This window comes from Chanodichthys erythropterus, chromosome 22, assembly GCF_024489055.1.
Source record: "Chanodichthys erythropterus isolate Z2021 chromosome 22, ASM2448905v1, whole genome shotgun sequence".
Classification (NCBI taxonomy): Eukaryota; Metazoa; Chordata; class Actinopteri; order Cypriniformes; family Xenocyprididae; genus Chanodichthys; species Chanodichthys erythropterus.
The window spans coordinates 8,135,232-8,148,308 of NC_090242.1; the positions used below are offsets into that span (position 1 = coordinate 8,135,232).

A 13,077-nucleotide genomic window follows, 5' to 3' on the forward strand; every position below is an offset into this window, starting at 1 on the left:
TCCACACACATCAATGTGCCAAATGCCCAAAACCTTAGGCCCAAAATGAAAATAGGCTAAAACAAACTTGCCATCAAATAGAATAGATTTCATCTCATATTTATTTACATTACAAAACAGCATATTAATAGCCTAATAAAGATTGAACAGGCTACTCCAACCCATGTGACAACCAATGTAGCACACACACACACACTCACACCAGATAATCCATTTTAGATAGATAGATAGATACTTACCTCGGGATAATTAGAGTATCTATCTAACATGGATTATCTGATATATATGTGTGTGTGTGTGTGTGTGTGTGTGTGTGTTCTTGTTTATATTACATCGTGGGGACCAAATGGCCCCACAATGTAATAAAAACCTGAGATCACCTACATTGTGGGGTCCAGCCAGCGGTCCCCACGAGGGAAATGGATTAATAAACATACTAAAAGATGTATTTTTGAAAATGTAAAAATGCAGAATGGTTCCTGTGATGGTTAGGTTTAGGGGTAGGGTAGGGGGATAGGAAGTATGGTTTGTACAGTATAAAAACCATTACGCCTATGGAGAGACCCCACTAAGATAGGTGCGCCTGTTTGTGTGTGTGTGTGTCCCGCACTGTCCATAAACTGTGAGCCCAGGTACCTCGACTTAACAATTCCATTGTTCCAGAACAATGGTCCTGGTGGTCTGATTTTGGCTTTCATTGAACGTTACGACATACGGCCCGGTAGGAGTACGAATCAATTCCTTCTTTGTAAACTCCCCCAATCCAAATCTCGCCATAAGCGATCTTGTTGGGCCCGCAAGAGAACAGCTTCGCGATTACTGAATCAGGGAACATCACTTGAAAGAGATCGCTAATCTCACTGTTGCTATTAAATGAGTGGTGTTTGTTTAGTCGCCGTGTGTAGTATCCAAAGCACCTCAGCTTTCGATGTGTCAGTCGCTCCAAAACACTGTTAGCCCGGATAAGTTGAATTTACTTAAAAAATTTGAGGAAACTGGTTGCCCTAAAAAAATTAAGTAATGATTAAGTAATGTGAACTTAATAATTCAAGTTCATTTAACTTAAAATGTTTTGTAATATTAATTATTTTGTAGTTATTACAACTAGTATATTTAAGTTCAATGTACTAAGCAAGTTAACTTGCCACCAATCAAAATTCATCCATGCCTCCCATCATGCATTGCTGCATGAATAAATTATGAGCTGAATTGTCTTAGTAATTTTCTTTATTCTCACTATTTAAATTTTGCTGTTTTTCTGTGACTTTTTAGTAGCTTGTTTTCTAATGTTCAGAGTTGATCTGTTTATCAGAACATGTTGCTTGTCACCGTCATTGAGATTCACAGACTGATTCTTGATGTCTGTGTGTGCCTAAAATATATATATATATTTTTTTGTAATAAGGACAACTTTAAAAAAAAAAAAAAAAAGTTGTATTGTAGAAGTTGATCCTCCGCTGTAGAATCACAGTGCTTCTGTAATCAATAATGTAAATCTAACTTAGAGATTGGGCTCTAAATGAGTTCAGTGATTCAGATCAAATAATGATTATGTGAAAACATAACCAACACCACCTGATCATCTTTTAACTTTGCTTGTTTGGTTGGTTTTAATGCAGTTAAAACTGCCCAAACAAAATCTAATATTAAAAAGTTAAGGGTCAAGAGCTCAACTAAAACAAACCCTGACCCTCGATGATGGTAACTTAAAAATTGTGATTTTCTCCTTTGGTGAAAAACTATAAAAAGGTAAATGTTAGGAAAAAATGTCTGTAGAACAGCCAAAACAAATGTTCCAACTGCTCATCAACAGCTCCTTGAATTCATACACACCACGACAAAATGGCGTCATTACCTGCCGCAAACCAGTGTGAAGGAGGCGTGGTCAGGAGAAAAACTTCATAATTCAAGTGCATTTAACTTACATTTATTAACACATTCAAATACACCCACAAATTAGTAGAATTTACTTATATTTTATAACCAAACTTAAATATTTTAAGTATATTGTAATTATATTTTTAAGTAAATATAAAATCCGGGCTAAGAGTGAAGTACCCCGAAGGTTGTTCTACGGAGCTGTGATGATATTGCGCTGGAGACCGGAGGGACCAGGCATTGAGGACGACGGCAGTGGTGAGGCTAATTGGCCGAGTCCGCTGAAGGGATTTTGCGGCTAGCTTGTGTTTCTCCACTCTGGCGTGTGACTCCAGCGCCTTTACACCACTTCACACCCAGACTCTCTAACTGATTTTTTTTTTTCTTCAAAGTTTGCAGTGAGCCTCGTACCTGGAGCTGGGTACCGCTCCAGGTTCTGTGCAATCGTCTTTACTTTGATTGCAATCCTTATTCATCAAAACTTTCATAGCAAGAAGCTAGTTAGCTTTATCCAGCCGAGAAACATAGTTTTCATATCATCTGGCCATACAGAGGTGGGATGTTTCGATGTTCCGTTCAGACAGGAACAGCGATGCGGGAAGGCTCACGCTCTTCAGATACAATGACAGAATATGTTCAGAGAGTTCGTGTTTTAAAGCGAAACAGATGCTGGAATGAATAATTCTCTCTGCCATCTCTGATATAATCAGCATGGACTTTAAGATCATTTAACTGCGTGACGTAAATGATGTTATGACGCAATTTCACATACTTCCATAATTTTTTTTGCGTTAAATGCGTCAAATTATTTAAACGTATTAAGGACTTTTAATTAATTGCATGCGTTAATGCGTTAACATTGACAGCCCTAATATATATATATATATATATATATATATATGTGTGTGTGTGTTTGTGTGTATATATATATATATATATATATATATATATATATGTTTGTGGACTTCCTGTCATGTGTATCATTCACATAAAAGGCAAGTTATTAACAGTTGTACATGATGGCACTGTATACATTTTCACATCACCAAAATAAATGCTTACTTTGGCCGATCTTTGAACCGTTTCATTTCAATGGTCTCCACCTCTGATCCAGCATATATTGGAATGTTTCCAAAGTCCTCCACATCTAGAAATATATTTATATGTAAATTCTCAGTAGGTAAAATAAGATAAGGGTTCGGCATTGGTTGGTTTCAAATCCTTACAGCCTTTTCACAACAAAATGTTTATTTTTTTAATAACCATGGGTTATGTCACGATTGCCTTGGTTGTCCACTAGAGGGCACTCCACCCCAGACTACTGCCACTCAGCAATGTACTTCATTTCCCATCATCCTCTGCCTGGTTTCATTATCACTGATTGTCCACAGCTGTTTCACATTAGCTCTGTCTATAAAAGCCTGGTTCACTCAGTCACTTTTTGTTAGGTCTTACACAAACAGTACTGTTTGTACTGCTTCCCTGAGCCTTGTAGCCTGGTTTTCCCAAGTCTTGTTTTTGATTCTCTGCCTGGTCTTTTGGATTTTTATAGTTTACATCTGCCCTTATCTCAGTTATGGTTTGGATTGCTCTCCTGTGTTTGACCTTTACCTGTTTAGGATTACCCTCTAAATAAAGACTGAAATTGGATCCTCAACTATTTGTATCTTAGAGAAGTGTATGACAGAAGACCTAACCAACAATGGATCCAGCAGTACAACTTGTCCACCTTCATCAGGGAACTCACTCGCTCGAGGACCACATTCAGAACTTCTTAGGTATTGCCAATTCCAATAACCTTGCAGACTATGCTTTCATTGACTTTTTTTGTTATGGACTCAACAACCCATTGCAATCCACACTGTTTCATGATGGTCCTCGAGAATCACTGAGTGAGTTCCTAGATTTTGCCCTCCAGCTAATCAGATCCTCCTTCACTGTCGGGGAGGTTAAGGAGGATTTTTTTTTTTTTTTTTTTTTTTTAGGAGGGAAGCACCATCATGCATCAAGCTCCAATGGCCACAGGGCTTGGCCCACCACAGTCAAGTCAGTTCACAACATGGCTGTTATACCACAGTCCCCGATCAAGATGGCTGTCATGTCAGAATATTCAGACAAGATGGCCGCCACTCCTGAGTCTTGTTCCATCCATAGACAGTAAAAGAAATGGACACAGCAACCCCATTGGAACTCAATTGAGACAAGTGAAGCCCATTTTTAGCACTTCTGTTTCTGACGCGCAGACTCAAACTAAGCTTGATGACGTCAGCAACCTGTCTGACAGATGTAATTCTCCTAGTAGCTGTGCATGAAAACTGCCATCGTTAATCTTGCAGAGACGGCGAGCTTGAGCGGAGAGTTCTTTGGCGTGAGTGAGCAGAAGTAAGTATTCTGATTAATTAATTTGTATAGTATTTTAAAATGTAACGCCAGTACGCCATATTAAGTTAATGCATACTATTGCCTGCGAGCTTCTCCTCCTGTCTGTACGGTAATTTCTCTACTGTGCGACAGAGAGTCGAGTGGTTATGACGCAATCGTTAGCCTATTTTTACAAAAACTGTTTCTACGGGGCCATAATGTAACATAGAAGGTAATGGAGCCCTTTATACATTGTCGTGTATGTTTAGAAATAAATTATGGACAAATGGAGTCTTTAAACACCTCAGATGTAAAGTTATTCGCTGTCAAAGTGACGCCAAAATGAATGGGAGTCAATGGGATGCTAACGCAAGTGAAGTTCTGCTACAAGATGGCGGCACGCGGCCGACTTCAACTTCCGGTCGACTTCCTTGGGCACTGGTTCCATCGTGACCACCAAGCTGGTGTCTTCGGAAAAGATGGCCGCCATGCCTGAGCCCTCAGAAATTCAAAGACATTTGGTGGCCATCGGCTCCAGTCCCTGAACCCACTCGTCCCATGAATCCATTCCAGAGCTGCCTCCAGCACATCAGTCTGCTCCAGAGCCCGCTACATCCCATGAGTCTGCTCCAGAGTTTCAGAACTGTCTGCCTGCCTCAACACAACCAGAGAGGACATTCCAGTCAGAGCCCTGGAGGGCTTTCCTGAGCCCCCTGCCAGTCCTGTTATGGCCCTAGTGGCCAATGCTACCCTCTCTGTGCTTCATGTTTCAGTTCCACCTGCTCAGCCGTGGTGGACTCCAGTTCCTGCCCCACCTTGGTGGTCCTCAGCAATGCCTTGGTGGACTTCAGTCCCGTCTGCTCTGCCGTGTGGGTCTTCAGGCCCATCTGCACTGCTGTAGTGGTCGTCTGCCCTGCTGTGGGGGTCTTCAAGCCAGTCTGCACTGCTGTGGTGGTCATCTGCTCCACCGTGGGGGTCTTTAGGCCCGTCTGTGCTGCTGTGGTGGTCTTCTGCTCTGCCGTGGGGGTCTTCAAGCCCATCTAAAAGACCACTTGCACAGCCTACACCACCCTGGACACCTGCACAGCCTGTGCCACCTTAGTCATCTACCTGGTCTACTCTACCCTGGCTGCCTGCTCCACCCTGGCCGTCTGCTCTGCCTCAGTCTTCAGGCCCTCTTCCACTTAATGGACCTGGCCCTCCTCCACTTAATGGACCTGGCCCTCCATCCTCTGATTGTCCACAGCTGTTTCACATTAGATCATTAGCTCTGTCTATACTTTCTATTCTAGACTATACTGGTTCACTCAGTCACTCTTCGTTAGGTCTTATGTCTGTTTGTACTGCTTCCCTGAGCCTTGTATCCTGGTTTTCCCAAGTCTTGTTTTTGATTCTCTTCCTGGTCTTTGGGGTTTTTTTTTTTTGTTTTTGTTTTTGTTTTGTTTTGTTTTTTGTACTGTGCATGACAGGTTATATTTTTTTCCATGTTAGTTTTTGTTACCCAGCCATTGGGTTAGTGGCTGGGTCAATCTCACTGACAGTTTAAAACAATACACCCTTCCTCCACCCACCATCTGACGCACCAACCCAGTGGCAACATTACTACAACTTGTCAGCTTTCGGTCAGCTGTGTTTGCAAGCATTAGTCACAAATCAAAAAGTATCTAAATTCATTAACTACAGTGAAGCCCAAATTAATATTATGAAGATTAGTTTAGTCAGAATCACTGATTTATAACAATAGGAAAGTGTTCAGATTCAGAAGATATATACTCTAGGGTAATTAGTTACTGAAGTAAAATAATAAAGCAAAAAAGCAAAACATAAAGAGTTATCTCTCAAAATACTCACAGCATTTTGATTTCTTGGAGTATCTACAGCCATGAAATGTCAGTGGGGCTTTTTGATTCTCCACAGCATCAGATTCTTGGTGTTTGAATTGCCTTTTCAGTACTTTCGCTGCAGTCTCCATCAATTTCTTGGAGCATTTTGATCGGAATTCTTCAATTTGCCTAAAGGATTGACAATTTCCTAATAAAATATTCTTTAATGTAAACAGAGATTTTACTCTAATATTTAAATTGTTTGAGTTTATAAAACATACCTTTTAAAAAGGGGATATTTCTCAAGAAGTACTCTGACCTTGTCAAAATCAATTACTACAATTTCACAGCATGTCTTAGCCTGTACTGTCAATGTGGTTTTTTTTCCAAACAAAAAACCTTCCTGCAGAAAAAAAAGAGAATTTGATAATAACCAAGGTTCTCTAAGCAAGAGAACAAGACACTCTTAAGGCCCCTTCACACTATGAACGATAACTATTATGATAACTATATTTGCGTCCACACCAAAGAACAATAACAGTCTGCTTATTCTAAGCTCATGCGTTGTAGTTTCAAAGTGTGTACAATGTGTTTTTGCTGCTATTGTTGCATTTACATGGCTTTAACCAGCAGGTATCCACTGCATGCCATGTTTTGAGTGAATAGCTAGTGTAATCGATCTAATCTAACAATGAATTTAGCTGACAAAGTTAATATAGTGGAATAAAAACAATGCCTAGTCTTTTTCACTGCAACTTCAAAGGAAGCAAGACAATGTTGTTGAAACTAGCGATGGATACCTGGGGTAATTTTATGCTACACTGTTTGCTAGCCTGGCATAATGATCTCATCATCAATACTTCTCACCATTTATTCCTAGGGTTTGACCGATTGTTTTCCATACATCCAATTTCTTTAAAGTATCCTTGAAAAGAAGGTTTGATTTGTCAAACAGTGGTGGCTTTTTCTGGACCTTGGCAATTAACTTCTCCGCAATGTTGTCTGCCATTTTAAATGAGCTAGCCCTCAAATTAGAATGGATTCTGATTGGCTGACAGTGTTTTATCATTCAACAGCTGGAAAAAAATAATTCTGAAACTGATCCCAACAATATTGTTCCTCTATATTGTTATTGTTGTAGCTGTGGTGTGGAAAGTGCTATTTTATACATACAACCTCTGAAGCCTGAATAAAATAACTGCAATTTATTGGCAGATGGTGTTTAAGCCCCACCCCTACAGAATTTCTGCTGATGGAGTGAATACTATCACAGCAAAAAGTCAGTGAAGTGGCCAAGCTGCAAAACATGACATTCCTTCATTAAAGGAACCAAGCTTACGCCGGTTCCCTTTCATATCAGACATTTTTTACTGTGTCATTGATATTAAACTAAACAAAATTTTTAAATATTACCTCTCCAAAATACATTCCTTTGTGATAATAACCAACAACTTCTGAAAGGTCATCATTCAAACACTATAAAATACATATAAAAATGTAAATTATTACTCAACAATGATTAAATAATGAAATTATAAGCTGTATTTTTAGTTATTTTTTCTTACGGGTGTTACAGAGTTTTATTGTCCATTTCAGTAGTCAACCAAAATGCCTATTGCCGCCATGGGTACCACAGTCACAACACCATTAAATAAAACCCTGTCACATGTGACATTTGTTTATGAAATCACCACCAGGTGGCACAAAGGGACAGTTTGCAACATTGCTCAGTAAGGCTGTAATTCTTACATTTTTACTTGTAAATTAATATAAAATAATTAAATAATTTACTGGTAGTAATAATAATAATACCAATAATAATATAGCATTGCAATATTTAATCTCATATATTTATCATATAAATGCTTAATGCTCCAGCTATTTGACTTCTGTTGCAGTGAAATATTGCAGTGACAGCAGTGCATGAAGTGTGCTTACTTTTAAGTCTGCTTACTGTATAGTACTAGCCAGATAAGGTGTGCATTACAAATAAAACGATAGAACAGGTGGATTACTCTGAATGGGAGTGATATAGCCAAGTTTTCTAACACATGATTTCCTGACCAAATTACTGTGACCAAATCATTTGAAAATAAAATGTTTGAAACTACATTTAAAAATTCACTCAGGTCATGCATATTCGTTATCTGTACAACACAGAGATAACATGCAAAAAAATTATAGTGTTCATGAATTAAGAAATTGTTGATCATCTTTATTAAATCGTTTATATAGCCTATTAGTTAAAACGTGAGAACATAATACCAATTAATTTGTTCTTATGATTTGAAAAATGAAGAAATAAAAAAGTAGGCTAAAAGGTATCCACAATTTAACTAAAGCAATGAAATTAAAACTCAGCAATGAATTAGCCCAATAAAACGTCCTCATGTTTCAACAAAAGTGAATGATTAATAGAGTGGTGCAGGTATGACGTCAGAACCTGAAATACTAATTCGCTGCAGATTTTCTTATGAGGTTTTATAATGGGGTTTTCAAGTTAAAATTTAGGTCTGTGGTAAACACACACCCATACCGAAGATATGAATTTCGAAGCAGTTATGTTTATTTTTTAAAACGTATGTCTCTAATAAGTAGCTGGATAAGAACGTTTGTGTGCAGTTTACTTTGCAGAACAAAACATCAAAGTATTGTCAAGTTATATTTCCCACAGACCTCTAAGGCTCCCTTGGGGTTTAGAGTCGGAGTGATGAGAGTTACTGGGCACACTGAGTTATACCCTTCTCTCTTTTTCCTCCCTTTGGAGCAGCAACATCGAAAGTTGTAGCCTGAAGGGCTAATTACTGAGGTTTTAATATAGTCCTGGGCACTACGAGCTGTTTTTGATTTTCTGATCTCAACGTCTGAAGGGGTTATATGGAGTCAGTAAATTTGCAAAATGAGGGGCAGTCTGATTATTTAAAGATATGCACACAAGTCAAATTTGTAATTTTAATTCTAAAATGGACTGGCAGCCAAGAGCAGAAATGCATTTCCCTCCCATGTACCCATGATGGCAAAAAACGTATTCTGGTTGAGTACCATCTGTAATTACGCTTTCCATAAATGTAAAGAAATAATTGATGACGGGCACACCTGAGGGGTAATGCTGTTACATCTTGGATGTGCATTATTTTTCAATAATATATGTCCTTGTGGGTAGAACTAATTTCTGACACATTTCATCCCAAGCCTCCGTTGCTATTCCAAAGTGTAATTTTAGAGATAATTAATGTCATTTTAAAGCTAGAGCTAGAGAGTTTAAGAGTGTGAATTATCTGAGCCTTTGGCAGAATCTATACTACTAGTGAAACTATGGCCACGTTCACAGTTTTTGGGATTGACAACCGTATTTACTTACAGGTTTGAGTCTGAAATGTCTCAACCATTGTCTTTAACCATTGCACACACATGTTACGTCCTTTGCGACATCTCGTACATGAGGCGGCATTTGAATTTGGAAAATTTAACACAAAACTGACGGGAGCCGCTCCGGTGGAGAACAGTGAATAACCCGTAAATAACCATACTGTGTGAGAACATAACCGTATTAAGGACTTAAATACAAGACTGACAACCATATTCTGCTGCTGTGTGAACGTGGCATCAAATGTTTACCTGCATCAAAAACAGCAATATTACCACCTCACTAGTAAGTAATGTCATGTAGCTTTTTTTCATGTAGCTAATACCAATGTATTATTTTGCTTGTCAAAAGAGCAACCAGTGTTTCTCAAACCTGTTCAGGAAACCTCCCACCACTGCACATTTGGATGTTTACCTCATCTAACACAACCTGATTCAACTCATAAGCTCATTAGTAGAGAGTACAAGTGATATGAATTCGGTGTGACCAATGAGGGAGACATCAAGAATGTGCAGTGGTGGGAGATTCCCTGAACAGATTTGAGAAGAACTCGTAATGGATGCTATTGTTGCACAGATTATAACAATAAATGAGTTTTGTATATCTTACATAACATTTTACATTTCATCACCTGATCTATTGTTATTCTTATCAATTATCAGCACAAATCAGTGGTTATTTATAAATTTAGTGTACAAAATGTGTTTTGGTTTGTGTTAGATTTAATTTCATAACCTACCAATATAAAACTAAGATATGCATTTTTATAAAAAAATCAAATTTATATGCTCACCTGACATGATCCTCTCAGAATGCAAAATAGTTCTCTTGTGAAAGTATTAGTGTACTGGATGATTTCCCCTTTAGGAAAAAAGTACAAAACTGAAGTTAAAGTAAGGTCCAGCATAAATGACTCTCCAGCTTCTGCGAAGTAAGGAATCTATAAAGAGAGAGAGAAAAAAAATTGAATGAACCAACCCTTCCTGATCAAATATTCTTTGGCAAAAGAGTATAATAATTCTTGCCCATCAATTATCCAGATTGAAATTCAAGGCTGTTTCTATACTTCTGTTTAAATTAGGGAATGATCACTATTATAATTAAAACACACAACATCTTGTGTTTAAAAGGTGGAAAAGCTGGCTTTACGTCCCATACGACCCAGCCATTTTTTGATTGTTTCGTAAAATAAATCATTTTGTGCTATGAAAATAATGTGATATGAGAACATAAAGGCAATATTATTATACATTATAGCACATACATTTCATATATTTCATCAACAATGTTTGTTTGATGTGCTATGCATATATATAACCCATACAATGTTTATATCTATATATATATATATATATATATATATATATATATATATATATATATATATATATATATATATATAACAGAGTCCTTTTTGAAATCATTTAAAAAATACTGACCTGTGACAGAAGCTCCCCTCTCTCTGCCATTACGACATTCTGTTGAAGTTCAATTGGCAAGTCGTACATTAAAAATTTTCCTCTTGGGGAAGCTTCACCTCTGATGAAAAATAAATAAACAAGGCTTCTCAAAAAAAAATCTAGTCATATCCAGGCATAAGACAATAGTTTGTAAGCAGCAATGACCTTTGACACAGCACACACTGAGAGTCACTTATTTGTCAAAGTTGTGTTCCTAAAATCATCTACTTAAATCAAAAGCACAGATATTCTAATGAAATATCACTTCAGTAAAAGTGATAAGTACTCTAATGCTTCAGAAAGTTCATAAAGATATTGTAAAAGAAATCCATTTAAAATGAGCAGTTTAATCAATGTCTTCTGAAAATACACCATCACAACTGTATGAATCGCTCTCTATCCCCTATGTAGTGCATTATGTGCCATTGACCACATATAACATAGTCAATGTTTGAACAAATGTTTTGAGCGAAGTTCTTCACAGACCATCAGGGCCAGTCAAGAACTGATGAAGCACTATGATGTTGTTGTGTTTGTGGTTTAATAAAATGTGTCTAGTCAAAAATATTGTACTTAAATATAATTATATCATATTATTAGTTACTGGACTTGTTAAATACTTCATATAAGGGTCATCTATCAAACCATAGTCTATTTTAGTTAATGGTAATGCGCCCTTTTTATGTAGACTATAAGTCAGAAGATTTTGCTCAAGTTGCTCACAGTTTTAATGTTTGTGCTATAAAACAAATTAGAGGCATACTGATATTTGGACCACAGGAGATTCATATAATTCATGACTCTGATCTGTAGGGAAGCTTTGATTTTATGTCGCTCCATGAAGTGATGCATTTCTAAAAAAAGATTCTGGAAATTCACCCTAAGCAAAAAAAAAAAAAAAGAAAAGAAAAGAAAAAAACATCAATATGTGCATAAATTAAGCTATAATAATGAATCTTGTTATCAGAGAATGTATTTGTAAAAATTAAACATTTTACAGTGAGAACCAGTGAAGAACTTTATTGCTGTACAAAGGCAAAATGCAACTGGTACTGAAGATTCAAAGTTTTGAGTGATTTAAAAACCTAATTTTCTCAGAATTTCAGCATAGTGATCCAAACTGTCTGTCACAGGACAGAACATAGTCCAATTTCAGTCAATCAATGAAATTACAATAAATTGCCCTTGTACTACAGTATACTTTACTATGCTATATGAACTTTTGCTCCACAAAAAAGCATTTTGAACTAGACTAAAATTAGTATCTGTAATCAAAAACATTTACCTGTTAGCATTTTCACCAGATAATGTGGCAGACATTTGGCTAACAATATAGTTAAGAATCAGCAAGCCAAAAAGACCAACAACTGCTGTCAGACATTGTTCAACCAAAGAGCCAGGAACGATGTCTCCATATCCTGAAATATAAAAATTGTGCTTCTTAATGCTTTTGTCAACTTTGGTTTCATATTAACAATGTGAGCATCATTTGTCTTGGTGACAAGAACTTAAAAGTACTTGGAAATTAAAATTTTGGCTATTTCATATATGTTATGAATATGATGTGTTATCTGCTTAAACCAAAACATTAATTGGGATATAAAATAAGCTAAATATATTCAAAATTATAATTAATAGAGTACGTGTTATTTCTTTCAGGAAGTCACTGTCATAAAGTTGTTATTTTTTAACTTTAATAGATAATAGATGCTATCTCCACTATAGGGCTTTTCACACTGTTAAACCCTGGTTTATCGTGGATCTAAACCCCGCTTTTATCCTCAGGTAAAAGAACATTTCACACTTGTAATTTAGAAGCAGGGTTAGCACTGCTTTTGAAATGTTAACCCCGCATTGTGATGTACAGCGTGTGCAGCGTGAAATGATGCAGTGTTAGAAAGTTACATCTATATGATTAGCAACAAACACCAAATCGCGTGCCTCATTTTCACAGTCATAGAAATACAGTGTGTTGTATAAAATGTAGACTGTTTGAGCATTTGAGGTGAAACGCTCATGAATAGCCAGGATTAATTGTTGAACCCAGGTAAATTATGAGAAATGTTAAAGGGATAGTTCACCCAAAAATGAAAATTTGATGTTTATCTGCTTACCCCCAGGGCATTCAAGATGTAGGTGACTTTGTTTCTTCAGTAGAACAGAAATTATGATTTACCGAACAGTATTT

At 37.0% G+C, this 13,077-nt stretch overlaps 1 protein-coding gene across 1 annotated transcript in view; it reads right to left on the reverse strand.

Moving 5' to 3' along the window:
• cngk (cyclic nucleotide-gated potassium channel) overlaps positions 1 to 13,077 on the reverse strand; it is a 67,622-nt gene that overhangs the window by 24,079 nt on the left and 30,466 nt on the right. The window contains exons 18-25 of the mRNA XM_067375338.1: positions 12,175 to 12,307; positions 11,653 to 11,769; positions 10,869 to 10,968; positions 10,223 to 10,369; positions 7,476 to 7,538; positions 6,344 to 6,465; positions 6,194 to 6,251; positions 4,990 to 5,279 (exon numbers count right to left, since the gene is read on the reverse strand). Of these exons, the coding sequence (XP_067231439.1) occupies positions 4,990 to 5,279; positions 6,194 to 6,251; positions 6,344 to 6,465; positions 7,476 to 7,538; positions 10,223 to 10,369; positions 10,869 to 10,968; positions 11,653 to 11,769; positions 12,175 to 12,307 (1,030 nt within the window). The remainder of the gene's footprint in view (positions 1 to 4,989; positions 5,280 to 6,193; positions 6,252 to 6,343; positions 6,466 to 7,475; positions 7,539 to 10,222; positions 10,370 to 10,868; positions 10,969 to 11,652; positions 11,770 to 12,174; positions 12,308 to 13,077) is intronic.